The sequence below is a fragment of the Ursus maritimus genome, unplaced genomic scaffold, assembly GCF_017311325.1.
Source record: "Ursus maritimus isolate PB19 unplaced genomic scaffold, ASM1731132v1 scaffold_2, whole genome shotgun sequence".
NCBI classification, from domain to species: Eukaryota; Metazoa; Chordata; class Mammalia; order Carnivora; family Ursidae; genus Ursus; species Ursus maritimus.
The window spans coordinates 9456892-9480238 of NW_024424452.1; the positions used below are offsets into that span (position 1 = coordinate 9456892).

General features: G+C 50.2%; 1 protein-coding gene across 1 annotated transcript in view; it reads left to right on the forward strand.

Moving 5' to 3' along the window:
- The window catches only part of HIP1 (huntingtin interacting protein 1), a 150856-nt gene that overhangs the window by 84953 nt on the left and 42556 nt on the right, over nt 1–23347 (forward strand). Inside the window, exons 2-4 of the mRNA XM_008698633.2 lie at nt 16220–16283; nt 19444–19586; nt 19845–19901. Of these exons, the coding sequence (XP_008696855.2) occupies nt 16220–16283; nt 19444–19586; nt 19845–19901 (264 nt within the window). The remainder of the gene's footprint in view (nt 1–16219; nt 16284–19443; nt 19587–19844; nt 19902–23347) is intronic.

The following is a 23347-nucleotide window of genomic DNA, read 5'->3' on the forward strand; positions in this document are numbered from 1 at the left end:
AGCCACCCCCTTGCGTCAGGTGGGGTTCTGTTTGTTTATAAACCGCGTTCCTGAGGATCTGCTCTCGGTTGTGTGAAGATCTGGTTGGACCCCTGAGGATCCGCTTTCGGTTGCGTGAAGATCTGGTTGGACCCCTGAGGATCTGCTCTCGGTTGTGTGAAGATCTGGTTGGACCCCAGAAGATCAGGACCACACTAGATTCTAGATTCCTCAGCTGGGAGAACGCATGAGGAGATTTCTTCCTGTGGCTTTATTTGGGACCATTTGTGGTAGAGACTGGAGGTAGGGGGCCACTTATATAGTGAAGTGGGCATGAGATGGGGGTGTGTGTGGTAGAAATAGAACCAGAAATAGAGATCTGAGGGAGAAACGGCAGACCTCGGCACATCTGGATACAGTAAGTGCTTCCTGGCTTGTTCACTGGACAGACGGAACAGGGCTCTGGAAGGACACAGAGGCGAGGATGAGTGGGTGGTTCCTATGCCCAGGGACCCCCCCATCAGCCAGGCACCACTTCCTTGGGTCTTGAGATAGTGGGAGAAACGTTGCTCTGTGTTACTGAAAGAGAAGAAACAAAACCGACCTCACAGAAAGCTGGGAAGAGGTGGGGAGGGGAGAGGCGGGGGGAGGGGAGGAGAGGAAGCTGGCAGTGCTGGTGGTTTGGGGAAAGACGCAGCAGCGCAGGGTTTCCGCTCTTGCCGAGCAGCTGTCTCTCTCTGGAAGGCGAGGGGCGTCGCGAAAGGCCACTCCAGCCTGGCCCGTGAGCAGTGAATGATCAGGATACGTCTGATGGGACAGCCCAGGGCTCCACTTTGTAGGCAGACGTGCCTAGAAAGTGACCGTGACGCGTTCTCTGCGGCAACGCCCGTGAGCAGAGGCCTTGCAGTTTGGATTGCTTGGGAGATTGAACAGATGCTTCCTCTGTGAGGAGAGAAGCAGAACTCTGGCAGAGGGGTTGTGGGCCCGAAGCCACAGCCCCCTGCAGGTGGGCAGAGAGGACATGGGCCTGGAGACCCAGGGTCTCAGTACCTAGCCCTCTTGCTCTGCCTCCTAGTGCCTTCCGCAGGCCGAAGTGCCCCTCCACCCCGAGACGGCTGGGGTGTGGAGCAAAGGAGTGGCCCTCCTCAGAAACCGGGCTGCCCAAGTCTGGCAGTGTGGGCATGGGTTCCTAGGTCAGGGGATGAAAGTATGGGTCCTATGGCAATCTGTGCCTGAGGATATGACAGGATGGCCTGGCGGAAGGGGACTCTTGGGAAGCAGTAATTATAAATCAGGGTAGTAAGACTGGAACCACGGAGGTGACAGTAGACAGAGCGTGTTGGTTTCTTCTCCAGGTCGTCAGGGACAAGGTGGGGTCCCTTCCCTTTCTGTCATCATCCCTGTGCTGAATGGTTTGATTTGGAGCCTGTAGGTGGAAATTCTGGGGATCTTTGGGGATGCTGAACAGTGGGGGGCTCCCAGTGTGGTGGCAGAGGAAACAAGAGTAGGAGGGGACATGCATAACAGTGAGGGGATGGGATGACCTGGGAAGGCCTCTCAGAGGATTGCAAGTGTGGGGAGGGGCATTCTAAGAAGGAGGCTGGGCTCTCACTTTGTCCCTTGGAGTAAGAGGAGCCTTGGGACTAGTAGTGAGGGGCAGACAGGAGAGGGGTCTTGTGTAGAAAGGGAAAGTGACCGTGCCAGGATTCATGAGTGTCCTGGATCATTTTCAGAGAAGAAAGGATAGGTGCAGGCACACGTTGGAGATTCTGCACGCTTGTTCAGTCCCAGACCACTGCAGGAATGCGAATATCGCAATAAAGTGGGGTCAAATGAAGTTTTTGTTTCCCAGCACATGTAAAAGTTACGTTTACGCCGTGCTGCAGTCTGCTAAGTGGGCGATAGCATTATGTCTAAAAACAAAATGTATATGCCTTAATTAAAAATACTTTATTGTTAAAAAATGCTAACCATCATCTGAGCTTTCAGCAAGTCGTAATCACTGATCACAGATCCCCCGTAACACATAAGATAATAATGAAAAAGCTTGAAATATTGCAAGAATCACCAGAATGTGACCAGAGACACCAAGTGAGCAGATGCTTTTGGGAAAACGATGCTGATAGACTTGCTTGATGCAGGGTCGCCACAGACCCATCAATTAATTAATAAATTAATTAATTTCTTTTTTAAACCCATCAATTTCTTTTAAAAAATTGCAGTAAAGCAGTAAAGCAAAGTGCAGTAAATCGAGGCATGCCTGTAGCTGTCTCTGGCAAAAGAGGTGTTTGTTGCAGCCCCTCCACCCTCATTCTGGAAAGATCCTGTGCCTTTGTGTTCTCCTCATCCATAGGACCCTGTCTGGGGAAGGAGAACCAGCCTCGGAGCTGCCATTCCAATGGGAACACGGTGGGAGGGCCTGGAGGGGAGGCTGGTGATGAGGAACGTGCGCCCAGCCCCCCGGGCCCTGGGAAGGAGGGGTGTTCATTTTGTCCAGACTGCCTCCCACTCTGCCTCCCATCCCCTCCTCCCTGCACAGACATCTGCCTCCATCGCTCACCCGCAGTGACTCTGGCCCTGGTCCCCAGTGATGTCATATGCAGTGGCTCATTCTCGGTCCTCACCCACCTGCCCCTGCAGCACTGTCTGAACCCACTCTCTTCACCAAGAGGGGTGACCCCCACCCCTCGATCCCCCTCCTGCCTCACTGGCTGTTTCTCTCAGTCTCCTTCCCCCGTTCCTCCATTGCTCCGTTCCTCCCAGAATCACGGGCTCAGAAGGCGTAGGGGGCCTGGAAGTCCGTCTTGTGTCAACATTCTTCTGTAACAGCTAGACACCTGCAGCCCAGGCTAAGCATCAGGGCCCACCTGCCAAAGTCTCCTTGTCCACCACTTGCCGAACTTGCTTTCTTTATCTTTAAAGCCGGGTCTGCTGAAATATTATTGTTGAGGTCCAGTTCTCTGGGTTTCAACAGTCACATGCAAAGAGGCAACTTCCACACAATTGAGACTGAGGGTAGGACCGTCTGTCCTCCCCCACATTCCCTCCTGCACCTCTGTAACCTACCTCTTCCTCCACCCTCAGCCCCTGGCAACCAGTGACCTGGATTTTTTTTTTTTTTATTCCTCTAATTCTAACTTCTCCAGAATGTCCTATAAATGCAATCATGCAGTCTGTGGCCTTTTGAGTCTGGCTTCTGTCACTTGACATCATACTTTGAAGATTCACCCGTGTTGTTGGCGTTAATCAGTCGCTTGTTCCTTTCTATCTCTGAGTAGCTTCTCGTGGTGTGGCTGTAGCGCCTTGTTCATTCGTCCCCAGGTTGAAGGACGCTGGAATCGTTTCCAGTTTGGAGGGTGATGGAAACGGAACACAGCTTCTCTTAATCCCCACTGCCGGGTTGCGCCGGAGCCCTGAGGCCCCTCTACTTCCAAGGTGCTGGGGGTTGAAATATTTAAAGACCTCTGTGACCTTTCTTGCCCAACCCTGCTTCCTGCCACCCCTTGCCCTGATTTCTGTTCTCTTATCGAATCTTGTGTGGTTCTCCACCCTCGTTGGTTTGCTTTGCACACCCCCCCCCCCACCATTATCAGTATTCCTCTTGGATGGGGCGCCTGGAGCAGCAAGCCAGATCTGGTGCCCCGAGGCATGTCTGGCGCATGGGGGGATAAGTCCGTACTCCCAAGTGCAGCTGAAAGCCATAAAACCAAGGACTGGCTCTTGTTCTCAATCATATAATTCTGTTGATGTAGCTCAAAATGAAATTAGCTTCTTGAATTCTATGTTGTGCTAGAGGCCACACCATACCGTTAGCGCACTTACTGGGAACTCACTAGGGACTTAACCTACCATCTGACCACGTGCAGTTGAATCACCCACGGTCACACCCTTCCGCTGTCGCCCAGACGCATTGGCAGTTGCTCCAGACATTGTCTAGCTCCGTTGCTGTGCCTTCTGCATACCCTCGCTGGTAAACATGGGGGAGGACACAGGTCTGGGTCACTGTCGGCACCCCTTACCCCAAGGTGATGGTAGCCAGTAATCAGCACCTGCAAACAGGGACAGCTACCCTCATGGCTCTTCCTCTCTGGCCCCGGGACTGGCAAGCTTTTCCTGCAAAGGGTCAGATGGTAAACGTTTTTGGATTTGTGGCCACATGCTGTTGTTTCCTCCTCCCCCTCCCTTCCTCCACTTCCTTTTAAAAATGTAAAAACCAACCTTAGCTCACAGGCCGCGCCAGCACACACACAGCCTGCAGGCCGGATTCGACTGATGGTCAGTGGTTTGCAACCCTGGTCCTCTAGTTTCTTGTCCTTGTTTATGAGATGTTATAAACAACTTTGTTAAATGCCTTGATGCTGGAAATTCAGACACACACCCCATCTACTTGATTTTTCTGAAACGTGGCCCTAGAGTCTAGAAGGCACATCACCTTTGCCCGCTCCCTTCATCCTTGTGTGTTACTCATTCAAGTCAAGCTCAAGCTCCCTCAGTACCGGGGTCTCTCTGACAGTCTACTAACTCGCTTTGGGTTTTCCCTTTTATTGCTCCTTTTTGCCTCTTTCAATTCAAAGATCCTTCTGGACAGAGAAGAGAGGCAAAATAGGAGTTTCTCATCCACAGTGCACCACTGTCCGAAAGCAGTGTGCCCCTCCCTTCTTCTTCTTTTTGCTTTTCGTGTGATAAGACAGCCATTTTGGGTATCCTACACATTTTCTGGAAGCTTCATCTCATTTTGGTTTTCGCTTTCTGATAGCCACTCATCAGGCTGTGCCATTGAGACGTAGGCATAAGTAGCTTGCACACCCGTACTGGTTTCTTTTTTCATAAAGCATTGCTGAAATTGCACAGTCAGAGGAGAGGGAAGGAAAGAACGGGAAGAGGAAGGACGATGGTCCTCATCTCCCTTCAAATGGTTAACTCTTGGATGCCAAGGTCCACTTTCTTTCAGCTTGTGTTGTCCAGCAGCACCTAGGTCAGCGCCCCACACCCAGGCAGGGTGGTCCTGCTGCAGGGGTTGTCCGTCCCAGTCTGTGCAGAAGGCTGGGCTTGTGGAGCTCATGGTCTTGCAGCCTAGGCTGTGGCATTCAGTCAAAGTCATGATTCCTCAGTGTTTTCCAGTTTAAAAAAAAAAAATTATCTCAGGGGATGCCTCGGTGGCTCAGTCGGCGAAGCATCTGACTCTTGATTTCAGCTCAGGTCATAATCTCAGGGTTGTGAGATCGAGCCCTGCGTTGGACTCTGCGCTCCGCTGGAGTCTGCTTGAGATTCTCTCTGTCTCTCTCCCTGTCCCTCTGCCCCTTCCCCTGCGTGCGTGCACTCTCTCTCAAATAAATTAATTAATTAAATCTTTAAAAAAATTATCTTACACGAAACCTCAGATTCACCATCTTACCGATTTAAAGTGTATAATTGAGCAGCATTTCGTGCATTCATGGTGTCATGCAACCGTCGCTATCTAAGGTCAGAACGTTTTTGTCACCCCGAAAGGAAACCCCATCCCCATCAGCCACTCCCTACCCCTCCTCCTCCGGGTGCCTGGCACCCACCATTCTTCCTCTGTCTCTTCAAATTTGACTACTCTAGGTATCTCTGATACGTAGAGTCAAACAGTATCCATCCTTTGGTGTCTGCCTAACATCACCGAGCCTAATACCCTCCAGGTTGGTCCATGTTGTGGCAGGTGGCGGGATTTCCTTCCCTTAAAAAGGCTGAAGTGAAGAGACCTTGGCTAGTTTGTCCATTGCTCCACGGAGGAACACTTGGATCGCTTCCACCAGTGTTTTCCACTGTGAGCACTAGTTTCCTCAGCCGTATCCTGGTGCCCCACCATCCTGGCCAACCCCCTCCTCCCAACACAGGTTTGTACACCTTGCCAACTACAGAAGGGATTGACATTTTTTAAACTTCTCAACTTTCTTTTTTTTTTAAGATTTTATTTAGAGAGAGAGAGGGCGGCGGGGGGGTGCGGCAGAGGGAAAGAGAGAGAATCTTAAGCAGGCTCCATGCTGAACATGGAGACAGATGTGGGCCTCAATCTCACGACCTTGAGATCGTGACCTGAGCCAAAATCAAGAGTGGGACAGTTAACCGACTGAGCTGCCCAGGTGCCCTGGCAAGATTTTTTTTTTTTTTAAGATTTTATTTATTTATTTGACAGAGAGAGACAACCAGTGAGAGAGGGAACACAGGCAGGGGGAGTGGGAGAGGAAGAAGCAGGCTCCCAGCGGAGAAGCCTGATGTGGGGCTGGATCCCAGAATGCTGGGATCACGCTCTGAGCCGAAGGCAGACGCTTAACGACTGCGCCACCCAGGCGCCCCTCCGGCAAGATTTTTAATTGGAGAACTGTGAGGGACTTGGAGGAAGGAGGAGATGGGAGCACTCACAGCATTGAGCACTGATAAGGAGGTCTGCTTGGAGAGGACTGGGCAGACAAGGCCTTCTCCATGAGCCCATCTGAGCGCCGGGCACAGTGTGTGCTCATTGAGGGGAACGGCAGGATAACACAGCCCCTGCCCTCATGGGGAAAGACACTGAGCAAATGAATAAACAAGAGAATTTCAGGTTGTGAGAAGAGCCTCTGCAGGAAGTAACCAGGGTGGTTGAGTTGTGGTAAAGAGATCCTGCAGGGCAGGGTGTGGGGAGATGCTGTAGATTAGACAGGCTGCCTAGGGGGTGGTATCTGAACAGCCTGGAGAAGGAGGGAAAGCTAGCCTCATAGATGGGAAGAGGACCCGTCCAGCCATAAGGAGCATGAGACAGAAAGAATTAGAAACATTTGAGGAATGGAGCGCCTGGGTGGCTCAGCTCATGATCCCAGGGTCCTGGGATCGAGCCCTGGCTCCCTGCTCTGCTCCTCCCTCCCCGTCTGCCCCTCCCCCGGCTTGTGCTCTCTCCTCTCTCACTCGCTCTCAAATAAATAAAATCTTAAAAAAAAAAATGTTTGAGGAACAAAAAGGGAGCAGTGTGGTTGGGGCGTAATGAGCAGTGGGGGAGAGCAAGAATGGATGCTTGACTGCATGGGAGTGGGGCGGCCGGCCCTGGGCAGGGGTGTGACCTCATACGAGGTACACAGATCACTCTGCTGGGTGCAGAGCAGCTTGGGGAGGACCAGTCCATTTGGGATATTTCAGTGGCCCAGTGGGGACATCCTAGTGGTTTGGGCTTGAGTGGAGGCAGAAGAGTGGAGAGAAGCAGAGGGGTCGGGGTGGGAAGGACAGTATGACTGATGGCTGGATGGCAACACGGGGAGGCAAAGTCTCATTAAGAAGGACCTGGAGGGGGACTGGGAGAGAAATACATGGATGGGCATGCTGGAGGGGGACTAGGTGTCGGGGTGGAAAGTGAGGCAGGCAGGTGGACGGCACTGGCTGGTCATGGGGCTGAGGGTGGCACAGTGTGGGGAGTTGAACCGGGTTGCAATCCTGGCCTCACCTGCCCTTGCCTGGGCTACCTTGGGCAACTTGACTCAGAAAATAAGGGGTCAGATTCCATGTCTTCCAGGGCCGAAGCGGGGGTCGGAAGCAAATCCCCCGAGTGTAGGCCTGGCGGAGGCTCTGCTGCTGCCACTAATCTGACAGCAGTGCCGACCGTTCCACTCTTATTTCTGATCAAGAGAAGATTCCAGGGGCGCCTGGGTGGCTGTCGGTGAAGCGTCTGCATTCGGCTCCGGTCATGGTCTCAGGGTCCTGGGATCCAGCCCCGTGTCGGACTCCCTGCAGCAGAGCTGCCTCTCCCTTTCTCCCTCTCTCTGCCTCTCCCCCTCGTGCTCGTGCTCTCTCTCACTCCCTCTCGCTCTCTCTCTCAAATAAATAAAATCTTTAAAAAGGGGGGGGGGAGATTTAAAAAGACTCATGGGACACCAGCTGCCAAAGACCATAGCCAGGACCACAGTGGTCTCCATGCTGAAGGCACCCTGTGTGGAAGGCCGCGTTTCCTCTTCCGTGCCTCAATTGTCCTTTCCCCAGGCTCTCGTAACCTCACCTTGGTTCTGAGCTCTGCTGTCCTCGCCTAGGCTCGATGTCCTGGCCATGAACTATGAATGAATGGAAGCGGTGCCCACCTTTCCCGGGACGTGCCGCAGCACCCTCCTGTGTTTCCGTCTGTCCTTCCCCGTCGCCGGCCTCAGCCCTCCCCAGACGGGGCTGACTGCCCAGACGGTCCCTTTCTGCGGCAGGCACTTGGGAAGAAGGTTCTCTCAGCCCTGTGTTGGCTGAGCTGGGCTTGTGGAGGCCATGGCAGGGACGCAGGCTGGCTGGGAGAAGGATGAGGCCCCTGAGACCAAGTTGTAGGTGTTAAAAGGCTCTGGTCTGTTTGCCTCAGCCTTCCCAACCTGATGAGGGGAGGCACACTGTAAGGTGTCCCCAGCCCTCCGAGTGGGCAGTCATCCCCCTGGCCATTGTGGTTGCCACCTGAGCCTTTGCTCGGCCACCTGCGCCCTGCGTACTGTACATTTACTTTCTCTGCCTCTGTTCCATCTCACTTTCTCCTTTCCCCTTCTGCCCCACCCGGTCTCACATTTCCCTCCACATGGCCCTGACCCCCCACACATCTTCTCCACCCGGCCCTGCCATGGAACCTTTGCGAGCCAGCCTAAGCGTGGAGCCCCTGCTGGGCGCTGTGTGCGTAACGGGCAGTGCCCAGCAGAAGCAAGGCCCCACAGTTTTCCATCGGCTACAGCCTGGCCGAGGCTGCCCTGAAGGAGTAGAGGATGGGGCAGGGGGGAGGAGGAGGAGGGGCTGGGAGAAAGTCACCCTTCCCGCGGTGCCTGCTGATAATTGGCTCTCCGGAACCAGCTTGGGACACAAGGGCCAGCTGGGCCAGGAAGCCGTGTACAATGGCGCTCTTTCAGGGGGCACTCTGCGTGGTCGTAGGTCCTGTGTGACTCCAGGGAAATCTGGAGCACAGCCTGTTCTCAGAGGATGTTCTCTCACCTAGACCGGAGGTGAGAAATTGAGCCCCGACTTCCCACCCGCGGCCCTGGGAGGGTCCCCGCAGGCATTGCCTGGGTCAGAACCTGATGATTTCCTTCAGGGAGAGTCTCTGGATGGGAGGGAATGGGAGCAGATTTTCTCAAGACACCATGAATCATCACATACCTGGTGCTTTTATTGGGGGGGGGGCACTGGGAAGCAATCAGTCCTTAGGAATCTAGTGATTTATTAAGACTCTGCACCTGCCTTAGCAGCTGTGGGCCCACAAGGGCAGAAGGCAGGTCCTGGCCCTTGGGATTAAATTAATCTCGCTGAGGCAGTAAGACAATATACCACATGTTAAACACTAAGAGAAATTGGAATTCAAAAAGTAGGAGGGTCGCCTAGGGTGGCTCAGTTGGTTGAGCGTCTGACTCTTGGTTTCAGCTCAGATCATGATCTTGGCGTCGTGGGATCGAGCCCTGTGTCTAACTCCCCGCTCAGTGTGGCGTCTGCTTAAGAGTCTTTCCTTCTGCGCCTCCCCCCCCACTCACTCACTCGCTTGTGTTCTGTCTCATAAATAAATACCTCTAAAAAAGAAAGTGGGAACGTAGAAATTATTAGCCAGAGTGGCCTGGCCTGTCTACGGGATTGGGTAAAGTTTGGTCTGCCCTGGGAAGACGGTGGGATTTGGAATGTGGAAGGAAGTGAAGTGTGTGTGACGTGGGATGCCATCCTGGGCGTCAAGTTTTACAGAAGTACTGGAAACTTGTCATAGCCGGAAACTTCTGCCCTGGAAATGTCCCCGAGTCTGACGTTCCACGGGCCCTGGAGGACCCACAGCCTGCCTTTACAAGCCCGAATGCTGAGGCTCAGGAACCCGCGGCCTGCCTATGGCCGTGGGCTGGGCCCTCCTCTGGGGCACTTGTACGTGGGGAAGCGTTGGTCGGGGAACCTGGGGCATGTCCGCTGCGGTAAAGTGGGAGCTCCTACGACCTGCAAGAGGAGGGTCTGGGGCCATCCTCACAAGGGCCGGCAGGGCATGCGGGTATCTTATAGCTGTTGGTTTGGGCAGAAACTTCATTCCACAGCCCAGTGCCAGGCTAGGCCCTTTGTTGGTGTCGTGGACTCGTCCTGGGGGCTGTGACTGTGCCACGCTTTCCTTAGGGCACTGAAGAGGTAACTCCTCACACCCAGGAGGATGGAAGGGCTTTTGAATCAGGTCCCTCCCCTGCTCAAGAGCTTTCTCTGGATCCCTAGTATCCATCAGGCCGTAATTTCTTGCCCTGATATTCAAAGCCCTCCATCATCTGCAGGGCCTTTACAGAGTCTAAAAAAGGGGAAGGAACCTAAAAATCATCAAATCCAGCCTGAGCCTCTCGGTCCTTTCCACAGTAACCCTGAGGAGAGGTTACCATGCCTCTGCCTATATACTTCTAATGGGGAATTCTCTCTTTCATGAGATGGCTTTAAGTCCAAAAATGGCCACCCTATACTTCTACCCATTGGTCTAGTTATTGGAGTTATTCTTCCTTCCACATGACCACCCTTCAGAATGTTGATATTCCTCTAAATTTTCTTCAGTTCCTGGGTTCCTTCCAATCCAGGCCACTCTCTTCTAGAAGTGGTCTAGTTTGTCAGCTTTTCACATAATGTGTAAAGCCTCAAACTGAACAGTGTTTTACGTGTGAATTGATCCTGCATAGAGTTGGAACCATCCCCTCCCTCATTCTGAACACTATACTCCTTTTAATACATCCAGGTCTCAGATTTGCATTGTGATCAACCACATCATAGTGTTGCTTATCATAAGTTAGTAGCCAAATTAAAACACCTAACTCCTTTCACAAGTGTTGATTTGAGTCCTGTCTCCCCTATGCCAGAGAGTTAGATCTAAATATAGGAAATCTCCTTTATACCTACTGGGTTGCATCTTGGGAAGTTTAACCCATTTTTCCAGTCCGTGTAAATCATTTCAATTCTGATTCTGTGTCCCTGGCATGGAGGGCCATGTCTAGTGTGGGGATTGCAACTCAGAGCCTGACCCGGGTCATGGAGTCTGAGTCTCAGCTCATCAGTCGCTGGTGGAGGGGCCTTGGGCAAGTTTCTTAGCCTTTATAAGCTGTGGTTTCTTCATCTGTGAAATGGAGGTGATTAATACTAATACTCCCCTACTTGGAGGATGTAGAGTTAGAAGACTTTAGTGAGATCCTTCGTATGAAATGCTTATTATTAGCACAGTGCCTGCTAGCAAGCACCCCTTAGCTGCCATTCTCTTGGTGATCATAACCACTGCTCCTTCACATCCGCATTCTTTTTAAAATGGCTGTTTCTTGCCCAGAACCCTCCTGGCCTCCTCCTCATCTTATAGGGTCCCCTCAGCCTGAGACACGCTGCCTCTGCTCTCACCTGTCTACACTCAAAACCTCTGCATCTTCGATGCTCTCCCCCGCTGTGTCCCCTGTACCTGAGAGCTCCTGTTGGCCAGTCTCATTGAAATTCACTTCAGGGGGCGCCTGGGGGGCTCAGTCGGTTATGCATCCAACTCTTGATTTGGGCTCAGGTCATGATCTCAGGGTCGTGGGGTAGAACCCTACTTCGGGCTTCCACACTCAGCGTGGAGTCTGTGTTCCTCCTTCTGCTCCTCCCCCCAAAAAATAAATAAAAATCTTAAAAAGAAAAAGAAATTCACTCTAGGGCCCACCTTCTATTGGGCTCTTTGCATTTTAATTTCTGTCATTTTGGCTGAGGCTTTACTCCTTCATTTCTCTCATCACTACCTTCTTCCTGCAGCCTCTGTCGTCTTCTGCTCTGGCCTTCACAGCCCTGCTGGCCCCTCTCACCCGCTCAGAGCTCAGAAGCTCACTGGCCTTCCGCACCCAGCACCACCCCCCTCTCTGGCTCCATTGCCGTCCCTCCCTTGCGTCCATGCTACCCTCTAGCCATGTAGCCTGCCTGCTCCAGGCGTTTCCTCCTTGTGCCTCCTTGTGCCCGGTGGCCTGTCCTTTGTGACCCTGACCTAGACTGCCAGCCCCTCCACAGCCCAGCACTGACACGGAGGTTCAGGGCCGGGCTCGAGGATCCAGCCGACCAAGGTTGGAACCCAATAGTATGACCTCGGGACAGTTGCTTGGCCTTATTGTGAAAAAATCACAGATGCCCCTGAGTTTGAATGAGGCATATGTGAGAGACGTAGGTGAATTGCAGGGATAATTACAGCACCTGGGACAGGTCACGGCCTTCCTCCTCTAAGAGGTCTTCCCAGAGCAGTATCGAAGTTTCCAGGGGCTTCCCCCTCCTATCAACATCTGGAGCACAGAACGTTTTCAGGTTTCAGCCAACACACAATCACATACAGGACCTATAGCTCAAGGCTCATGGGATATTATTTTGTGTTGTCGAAGGGAATTTTAAGGTGTTGGGTTTTCTTATTTTTGCGAGCAAGACTCATAATGACCACAAGCTTGGGCAAGGGGTCGTCAGTCAGTGTAAAGAAATATTTGTGGAATAAATCTAAACCCGGGCCATCATGAGCGCCCCCCTCGAGGCCCTGGCTGGTGTCTGGCATGTCTGGCTAACACGGGTTCTCCTCTTCCTAGCAGCCCATACATACTGACTGCCTCTACCCAGCCCCAGACCTTGACCGCATTCAGTTCGGCACCTTACCACATCTGGGTCTGTTGTCATTTTACATTTTTATGCCCCTTATAATTCCATACGGAGCACAGGTGGCCTCTTAGGGCCCAGTAAATGTGGTGGCTTTGGCCAGAGGTCTGTCTGCAGCCAGGATCCCATCACTGTCCTGGAGCCAGGAGAGAAACACAGTTTAAACCGCCGTAACCCATCTGAGGGAGTTAGGGGAAAAAAAGAGTGGCCTGGGATGGGCCTGTAAGCAGACGCTGGGAAAGGAGGTCCAAGCAAGGACTAGTTGAGAGGAAGCTGGTGCTGGGACACCCATACCGCTGTGCTGGGAAATTTGAGGGGAGTAAGCTTTTTACTTCTTTCTTGCAGAATCTCGAATATGAGATTCCTCCTTGACTGGCCTTACCTCTGATAGGAAAGGATCCTGTGTTCGCCTCTGGAGGCCGCCATGACCAATCAGCACAAATGGAGTAGCTTAAAAGAACAGAAATTTGTTCTACCCCTTCTAGAGGCTAGAAGTCCAACATCAAGGTGTCGGCAGGGCTGTCCTCCCTCTGAAGGCTCTAGGGAAGAATCCTTCTTTGCCTCTTCCTAAGCTTTTTTTTTTTTTTAAACATTTTATTTATTTATTTGACAGAGATAGAGACAGCCAGAGGGAGAGGGAACACAAGCAGGGGGAGTGGGAGAGGAAGAAGCAGGCTCATAGTGGAGGAGCCTGATGTGGGGCTCGATCCCATAACGCCGGGATCACGCCCTGAGCCGAAGGCAGACGCTTAACCGCTATGCCACCCAGACGCCCCTCTTCCTAAGCTTTTGATGGTCAGTGGCCACCCTTGGCGTTCCTTGGTTTATAGGTGATTCACTCTATCTCTGCCTCTGTCTTCACATGTCTGTCTTCTCCCCGTGTGCCTATGTGTCCCTGTGTCTTCACGTGGCCTTCCTCTAGGGACAGCGGTCATACTGGATTTAAGACCCACCCTAATCCGTTATGACCGCATCTTAACTAATTACATCTGCAGAGACCCTATTTCCGAATAAGATGACACTGGCAGAGGTACTGGGGGTTTGGACACAGACACGTCTTTTTTGGGGAGGCACAATTCAACCCTCAACGGAGCTTAGTGCTGTTGAAGAGTTGAGTCTGTAGGGAGAAAAAAATTACATGGAAAAGGGGACTTCAAGAATACAGCCCAAAGTTACATAAACCAGATGTGGAAGAACATGTCCTAGTAAAGCCTAAAAATAACTTGTTTTGTACAATATGTACGTATACATGTACATAGGTATGTATTTTTTCCAGATAAAGACTCAAATGTAAAAGAACTAACAAGGAAACACTTAGAAGACAATGTAGGAGTCTACCAGCGTAATCCAGGGGCGGGAAAAGGCAGGTGAGCGTACTTCACTACATAAGGCAGTCGACAACCGTGAGAGCATGTAAGGAAATGCTCAGAACTCACTAGCAATCTGGGAATAAAGTCACGGTGAAACATCACCATACCCGTAAGACCAGCAAAAATGGTGGTGGCTGGGATGCTTTGGTACATTGTCAGTGGAAACGTGAACCGTTAGGGCCTTTTCAGAAAGCAAGATGGCGACCTTTTTGGTGGGATCCTGATTAGAACAAGGGCAAGAAAGTTTTTCTGTTTGACACAAGAGGGAAATGTGTTCATTAACTAACCATTTGAGGATATTAGGGAAGTATCCTTAAAATTTTAGGTGTGATAATGGTATTATGGTTAATTTGTAAAGAGTCCTTTTTTTTTTTTTGCCTCAAGAGGTTCATCCTGAACTTTTTACTAGTAAAATGATATAGTGCCTGGGATTTTACTTCAGATAATCCAGGGAGCAAAGAGGTCAAGTGGCTGATGGTAGAAAGCAAGGGTCAGCACGCTTACAGGCATGGGCCAAATCCAGACTGCTGCCTGGTTTTGTAAATAAAGTTTTATTGGAACACAGACATGCTCACGCTCATTCTGTTACATATTTGTTTAGTATGTGTGAGGCTTCTTTTGTCCTCCAGTTTCTGCAGAATGGAGGACTTGCAGTGGAGAACCACGTAGCCTGCAAAACCTAAAATATCTACCTACTGGCCCTTCACAGAAAATGTTTGTGAACCCTTATCCATAGGGAAGCCAGTTTGGCTGCATGTTCATAAAGTTGACGCTGGGGGCTGTGTGAGCACTGATTAGATGAGTCTTCTTGTGTGTCTGTGTTTGGATCTCTCCATAATGAGAAGTTTAAAACACACACACACACACACACACACACACACATGCGCGCGCACAGTGCTTTGACCCAGTGTATCTCACTCCTAGGAATCTACCTGTTGGAAATGAAGGCATCAATTAGTAAGGATACATGTATAAGCATGTTGACTAAAACGGTTTACAGTGGTTAAAAAAAAAAAACAAAATGCAAAACTGATTGCCTACCAGTATGGGAATGCTTGTATAAATCACACCGACCTGCACCATGGGATAGTATGCTGTCTCTTTGAAGAATGGGCTAGAATTTTGCCATCCCACTTGGAGAATTTTTCATGAGGTATTTTCAAGTGAGAAAGGCAGGATGTAGAAAAGTGTGTACTTCTGGGGCGCCTGGGTGGCACAACGGTTAAGCGTCTGCCTTCGGCTCAGGGCGTGATTCTGGCGTTATGGGATCGAGCCCCACATCAGGCTCTTCCGCTATGAGCCTGCTTCTTCCTCTCCCACTCCCCCTGCTTGTGTTCCCTCTCTCACTGGCTGTCTCTATCTCTATCGAATAAATAAATAAATAAATAAATAAATAAATAAATAAATAAAATAAAAAAAAGAAAAGTGTGTACTTGGCCATCCCATTTCTATAGACCTCTTCGGTAGGTAGAGGTGTGTGTGTGTGTGAGAGAGAGAGAGAGAGAGAGATGCATAACTCATTAACGACGCTCAGGGTGGCATACCATCTATGGGAGAGGAGCACAGCAAAACAGGAAAAGGAAAATACCTATATTTAAACAGCCTGCGTAATACGATCGCATTTATGTGTTTGTGTTAAGTTGTATTCCTATGTACACATGATTTGCTACATTCCAAAGACAGTTATGATTTTTAGCACAACTGGAAAGGAGTAAGTATTTTTAATGCACTATAAGTAAGGGAATAAAAGAGAATTTGGTTAGGGTCGGAGGATACCCAGGAGTGGGGAAAACGAGGGACGAGAGTGACCCCCGCAGACCTGGGCCGGCTAGGAAAGTCTCCATGGAAGGTTCTAGCAGTGAGAGAGAGGGGCGGCTGGATGGCCTTTGGGCCACAGCCGCTCCCTGATCTCAGTGCCTCTTCCTCCTGCTCCCGGAGAAATAATGTTTCCCTGGGGGATGAAAAGCATCCCTTTGTGCAGGCTTTAATTGCCATGTTGTTGTGCCAAGTGAATGAGTGGCAGGCAGGCATAGCAGCTGGGCACAGCCAATGCCAGGCAGCAAAGCCCGCTGCCTTAGGACAGCCTGGGCCAGCTGGCCTGGGAGTGCTGCCCACCTCTGTCCCCCATTGGGGGCCCTGTACAGGGACCTTGGGGCAGAGGGGTCCACGGGGAGCTGGGGAGGAGTCATTGCAGGGAGAGAGAGGGGTGGGGTGCCTGGGAGGGTCTCAGACACTCTAGAAGCTTATTCATCTCAGCCTCCTTTCCCCTCCCCCTCCCTCTTGTTTTTCAGACTGTCAGCATCAATAAGGCCATTAATACGCAGGAAGTGGCTGTAAAGGAAAAACACGCCAGAAATATCCTTTTGGATGTTGCTTGGAAGACCAACCCTGAGGCGGGTCAAATTGTGGGGACTGAGGTCAGGGCGAGGTGTCCTTGCTCAGCTGCAGGAAGGGGAACCCCCACATTGCCCAGGCCTCCTGCAGGGTTCGAGCAGCCTCAGTGGGCAGCAGCTGGCCTCTGAGACCACAGCTCATCGGGGTGAAGGGACCAACGCCACCTCCCAGCTTATTCTTTACAGCTTACCAAGGACCCCGCCCCTCTTAGGACTTCCCTTTGAGAGATTTCCTGGGGGCACAGGAGGGATTGTCATAGCACTCCAGACCCTGCACTTGCCCCGTAGGGGCCACACAGACCACCCCCTTGGGAACATGATCATCTCCCCTTCTCTGAGCTCGAAAGCCAAACAAAGGGCTCGGCTGCCTTATGCTGGCACAGGAGCTCAGCCATGGACATAAGATCCACCTGCGTGAGCTGGTTCACCCACAGTCAGCAGGGGAGAAGACAGGAACCTCAAGGCAGCTTAGGGAACTGGTGGCCTGAACGTTTTCACCAACCACCCCTGCCCCCGCCCCCACGCCACATTAGGCCCCGGGCAGCCACCCTTGTGGGGCGTGGCTTTGGAAGGTAGCGCTGGCTGTTGGATCCCTTGGGATCTGCCCTTGATGTGTAGCGTCCGAGAGCTGGAGGGCTGGTCCCCAGAGTTCCAAAGGCGAGGCTGCCAGTGGGGCGAAGCCATTATCTGTGTGTGTGCCGGGCAGAAGCAGGGCAAGCGGAGGCTGGGCTTCTGTCTGCGACGAGCAGCTGCTGCGTGCCTGGGCTCGTCGTGGTGGTGGTAACACAGCCAGGTCAGAACAGCTCATGTGGAAGCCATCCCACCTCAGCCCCTGGAGGAGACCCTCCCCGCCAGCGGGTTGCCTAGCCTATGGCAGGCCATTGGGAAGTGTTGCTAACAGCCCGTACTGCTCTTCACTGGTGGGAAAGCAGCTTGTCTTTGGTGGGAAGATACTTTGGTTGGACTCTAGGGCTTTGCTGCAGGATGGGGGCTCTAGGACGTCTCCCAGGTACCCCAAAGACCTGGCCCAACAGTGAGCCTAGCTAAACCTTGCCCTTTTATCCCCAGAAAGGCACAGTCCCCTTGCTTTACCGAGTCGAAAGCCCAGTTAACTTTCTTGGGGGGAATGACCTGGTCCTGACCCCCATCTGCTAAGAGTACTGATCCATCTGATTGAGACATGAAATAAGAGAGATGGTTGTCAGAGGCCAGTGTGCTCGGGGCAGGGACCTGGCAGGGCCACATCACACCCTTCCGGGGAGGCTACCTGCGGTGATGGAAGGGACACCACAAGGAGATTCTGGAATCCCACCTCCGCAGCAGTCTGGTTTGTTCTGAAGTCTTGAGTGGGTCCAGCGGGGCCTCGGTGAGCCTTCGTCCCCTCGTCTGCCAAATGAAAGTCTTGGCCAAAGAAGATTTCAAAGGTCTAACGTTCCAGCTCTCACCTTCTGCGAGTTTCTCTGCTTCACCATTTCTAAGAGGTGGATAAATGTTTAAAGGCTCAACTCCAAAGAGTGGGGTTTTAAAGCCTAAAGATATCACAAAACATTTATTCTTTATTGATTTTTTTGGAGACTGTCAGTCCCCGTCAATCCCAGCTGAGTAAGCATTTGGAAGTCTGACATCAGAAGTGCTATTCAGACAACCATTTATCCTGGGTGTCTAACTGCCCCCCCCCCCCGCACCTCCACCATGTATCTACTCCCAGACGGTTAGGGATTGAGTCTTATTTTTTTGTTTTTTTATATCCCAGAGTGCCTGTTATAGTTCCTGACGTGGAATGGGTGCGTTAAAATGCTTATGAAATCAAAGGACAGAAAGGTCTCCTCGCCTCTTTCAAAGTTAGGGTGCCTGGCTAGCTCCTCACCTGCTCTGGCTTCTAGTAGAGTAACCACAGTTGGCCACGAGAAGTCAGCCCACAAGAGGGGTGGGAGCTGTCCATCTCTCCTCTTGTCTTCCATCTAGCCCGAGAGGGCTGTGCTTTAGGGGAAACTGTGTAGTTATTTCAGAAATCCCTCTAAGACCAAAAGCTGACGTCAGTTTCCAGACCCAGAAGTCTGCGTTCAAGCTCGCCCCCCTCAAAATGCAAATTTTACCATGGGGAAGGAACTTGATGATACCTTGCTCAGAAGTGAAACAACATGGGTTCGGGATGAGTCATAGAGTTTCTGACCCGAGGCAAGTCTTTCTGTCCTGCGTGGCACCCACTTCTTACCTGAGTCTTGACAAAGAAGCCTGTAGTTCTGGGGAAAGACCTACCCTTGGAGTTGATGGTGCCCAGTTACTGGGTGTGCGGGGCCCATGTAAGTGAGCAGTTACAAAGGAAATGCGGACGTCCTCTACGCAGCACAGAGGAGTGGGGTTCTAACTTAAAATCACGCGAGACCAGGTGGACATTTATTACACGCAGATCACGGCGGGGAGTCCGTGGGTGTGTTTGGAATTGGATCTCGGGTGGATGTGACCCCAGGATTCCACATACAGCAAGTTCAAGGTGTAGGGAGATGCACGCACTGCTGAACGAGACCAAGAAAGTTGATGGAAGGGGTGGGGTATAAGAGTCATTTCAAGTTTTAGGAAAATGTTTCCAGTTACGGAATGACTGAGTCAGGCGGATGCAAGGTACAGCCTTGGGAATAGTCAGTGGTATTGTAATGGTGTCATCCGGTGACAGACCATAGCTGTATGAAGCTGTCTGATCGCTGTTGGATACCTGACATGAATGTACACTGGGTGCCGACTATACTTCAATAAAAAAAATAAATCACAGAAAAGAGCAAAGTGCCCACATGGAGAGGAATCAGGTGCTGCTTGAAGAGGAGCTGAGGAGGCCCTGACGAAGAGCTGAAGTGTGCCCTCGCTTCTGAAGACTGGATAGGAGAGAACTTTGAGACGCTGTAATGTGTTGCTAAAATGTGAGCTGTCATTATACCCCGAAAGGCCCCATCTCACCCTCTGCCAAACCCAGGGGAAGGGCAGAGTCTGCCTCCCACAGCAAAGCCCTGATTCCAACCAAGGTGTCTTCCCGCTAAAGGCAAACCAGACCGCCGCTGACCCAGAGCACACTTGTACAAATTGGAAAAGGCCCATCTATGCCTTTGTTTTCCATGACCCTCCCTCACCGTGCATACTGGGCACCCACCATGAGAAAGGGGCACAGACCTTTTGGTCTGTTGTCAACCGGCTGCCCCTCTCTAGCAACGCTGTCCTCTGCTGGAAGTTCTGCCATGTGTTTCACAAACTCCTCCGAGATGGACATCCAAACGTGAGTTCCTGGGGCTGCAGGGGATGGCCAGGGAGCCAGGGACCCATGTGGGGAAGGTGGGATCGCCTGGGGCAAAGGGAGTGCTGTCCACTCCTGCACAGAGGGGGGCAGCTGCCCCCTTCTCCTGGCCTTTTGGTTACTGGTTAGGGGGGGGTTTATCTGTTTGGTCAGCCTCTCTGCCCACCCCAGCCCCACCTTACACCATCCTCTGTCTCCTTGCCTTCTCTTCTCTGATCACCTGTTCTCTTCCCTTTCCAGGTCCTGAAGGACTCCCTGAGATACAAAAATGAATTGAGTGACATGAGCAGAATGTGGGTGAGTTTGGAGATGAACCTGGGGCCACCTGCACCTGCTCTCCTTCCCAGGAGGCCACAGAATAAGGACTGTGGAACAGAATGAATTCATCTCTTTCAGCTTGCTTAGGACTTCTCTCATGAGCATCGTGGAGGGGTCAATAATGGCCCCAACTAGTACCATGATATCCACAGCCCTACCTGGGGGCCCTGAAGTTATAGGGAAGTTCTAGGCCCTGGGAGTTTCTCCTGCCAGTGGAACCTCATATCATAATGCTCTCCAGGCATTGGGATCCCTCAGCAGTGACTCTGCCACAATTCCTGTATCTTTCCTTCTGCTGGTCCAATGCGGGTCACAGTACATTGAGAGCTAGCATTCCCAATTCCTAACGCCAATGCCTTTTCTTTTCCTTCTTTCCTGAGAATCTAGGGATTTTCAGTGCCTTTGGATGGGGGAGGAGGTAGGTGGTGGTATCGGAATCAATTGGAAAAGGTTTTTATACACATGCCAGGATGCCTCTAGAGTCTTTTGTCCGAGGAGTATGTGTATTGACAGTGCATAACCTGCATTTTGAAGACTCTTCTGGGTTGATTCTGATATGTCTCTTTGCCTCCATTGGTTGAGAGCTCCGGCCCTTTGCTTCAGATTCTTACCTGTATCTGTCTGCACTCACAGCATGTTAGCAATTATGTCCTCCAGTCCACCCATTGCTGATGAGAATACAAGCCCAGAGAAGGAAGCAGTTTTCCTACATCACAGGCTAGTTGGTCTGAGCAAAGCTAAGAGTTGTCCCCCAACCCCCTAGGTGCATGTTGGGGAGTTTTTGATTATATCTCTAAACATAGAAAGCTTGGGTCTTCTTTTTTGTTAGAATTTGCCTGGTGTATCTTTTTCTACCCTTTTACTTTTGACTTTTCTGTATTCTATATCTTAGAAAAGTCCCTTATGAATAGCATTTAGTTGTATTTTATTGTTGCTTTTCTTTACAATGACAGTCTTTGTCTTTTAGTTGTACATTTACCCCACTTATATTTATTGTAATACAAGATATTTTTAGATTTATATCTTCCATTTTAGTTTGTGCTGTTTTCCCCTTCTGTCCTGTTTCTGTTTCTCTTCATTTCTTGTCTTCTTTCGATTGATTGGGTATTTTTTTCTCATTCCATTCTCCCCTTAATACTAGTTAGGAGATTCTTTTTTTTTTTTTTTTTAAGATTTTATTTATTTATTTGACAAAGAGAGAGACAGCCAGTGAGAGAGGGAACACAAGCAGGGGGAGTGGGAGACGAAGAAGCAGGCTCCCAGTGGAAGAGCCCGACGTGGGGCTCGATCCCAGAACTTTGGGATCACGCCCTGAGCCGAAGGCAGATGCTTAACGACTGAGCCACTCAGGTGCCCCTAGTTAGGAGATTCTTTTTTTTTTTTAACTCTGCTTTTATTTTTTACTCTTTGGTATGTTATCCAATAATTACAAAATGCATGTTTAGTTTATCAAGAGGTAAAATTCATATCTTTAGCTGTTCCTTCTATAATACAAAGACCTTAGAATATTTTCACTCCATGCCCTCCCCCTAAACTTGTATGTTATTGTTGTCATGTATTTTAATTTTGGTTTTGTTTTTCTTTTTAGACTCTATAAGATATTTTATTTTAATTGTTTTATTCTGTGCTCTTTCTTTCTTTTCATCTGCATTCTAACATCTGTGATTACTTTTTTCCTGCCTGAATTACTTCCTTTAGGGTGACTCTCATGGTGGCAAATAACCTATTTTACTTGTTTGGGAATGTCTTTGTTTCACCCACCTCTGTGGAAGGTACTCTCCCTGGGTTTAGGATTCTGGGGTCACGGTTATTTTCTCAGCACATAGATGATATTATTCAAGATATCCTTCTACTGACTTCTGGGTTCCATCATTTCCATGAAGTCGGCTGTCAGACTCATTGTCCCTTCTTTGAAGCAAATCTGGTTTTCCTCTGGCCATTTTAAAGATCTTACTAAGAGTAGGCACAAATTTATTTGGGATTCCTTAGGCTTCTTAAATTTGTGGGTTAATATCTTTTATCAGGTATGAAAAATTCTCTTTGTCTCTTCAACTATCGCCTTTGCTTCATTCTATATTTACCCTTGAGACTTCAGTTATGTCAGTCTTTCCCACTCTATACACCAGTGCCTTTTTTTTTTTAAGATTTAATTTATTTATTTGACAGAGAAACAGAGAGAGAGAGAGAGAGCACAAGCAGGGGGAGAGGCAGAGGGACAAGGAGAAGCAGGTTCCCTGCTGAACAGGGAGCCTGACACGGGGCTTGATCCCAGGACCCTGGGATCATAACCTGAGCCGAAGGCAGATGCTTAACCAACTGAACCACCCAGGCCCCAGGCACGCCCCCCCCCGGGTTTTTTTTTTTTTAAGTAAGCTCTATTCCCAACATGGGGCTTGAACTCACAATCCTAAGATCAAGAGTCTCATGGTCCACCAACAGAGCCAGTCAGGTGCCCCCCTTACCCCAATTTTTTAAACCCCTGTTTCATTGTTTTCTGCTGGTTTGCCTCTTTACTACATTCTGGATAATTTCAGTAAATCTAAATTTCAGTTCATTTGTTCCTTCTTCAGCTGGGTGTAATCTATTGTTAAACCTCTCCATAAGATTTATAATTTTAGTCTAGCTTTTATTTCTTGGAGTTCTTTTTTGTTGCCCCGAAATCTGCTTGTCATTTTTTATGATTTCTTGTGTCCTGCTTGTACTTTGAAACAGCCTATTTACTTAGACAAATTAGGCAGTGATCTCCTATTTCATTTCTTATACTTCCATTATCTAAAGCCCTTTGAGATCTGTTCCTGCCATCCATTGTTTTTGATGAATGTTGTTCATGCTATGGAATTTCTTTTTGTGCTTAGTTATTTTTTGCTGTGTGTTGCTCATTTTCCTAGGAATCTTATTTGTGGGAACTCTTTCAAGTCAGTTTCCTCCAGAGAGAATGGGCATTTGCTTCCATTGAGATCACTCTAAATTAAATTCTTAACTTAAGGTTTTGTGAATTCCAGGCACATCCCCTTGAGTTCTGGCTCCTGGGTCCAGTTCCCAGGAGTTGTTTTTCCCTCCCTCTGATCACAACAGTGGTTTGAGGTCCTCAGGGAGGACTCCTTTGGTGCAGGAGTGCTGGGATCTGTGTTATTTCCAGTTCACCCTTAGTTCCCCTACACCAGGGAAGCAGTCTTTGCCTCTTGCACCAGACTCTTCAACATGGGCAGGCCAGAGCCCTGACTCCTATTCACTACCTGGCTCCTGAGGCCCAGAAAACCAAAGTTCGGTCTACCTGGTATGGCAAAACCCCCGTCCCCACCAACTCCATCACCCCAGCATTCCACTTATTCTCCTAGTACCTGTATGGACTCAGTCTGTGGCCTGAGGATTCCTTTCCCTCTCATTAGTTCATTAATGCCTTCAAAAAGAAGTTTTAAATGTTT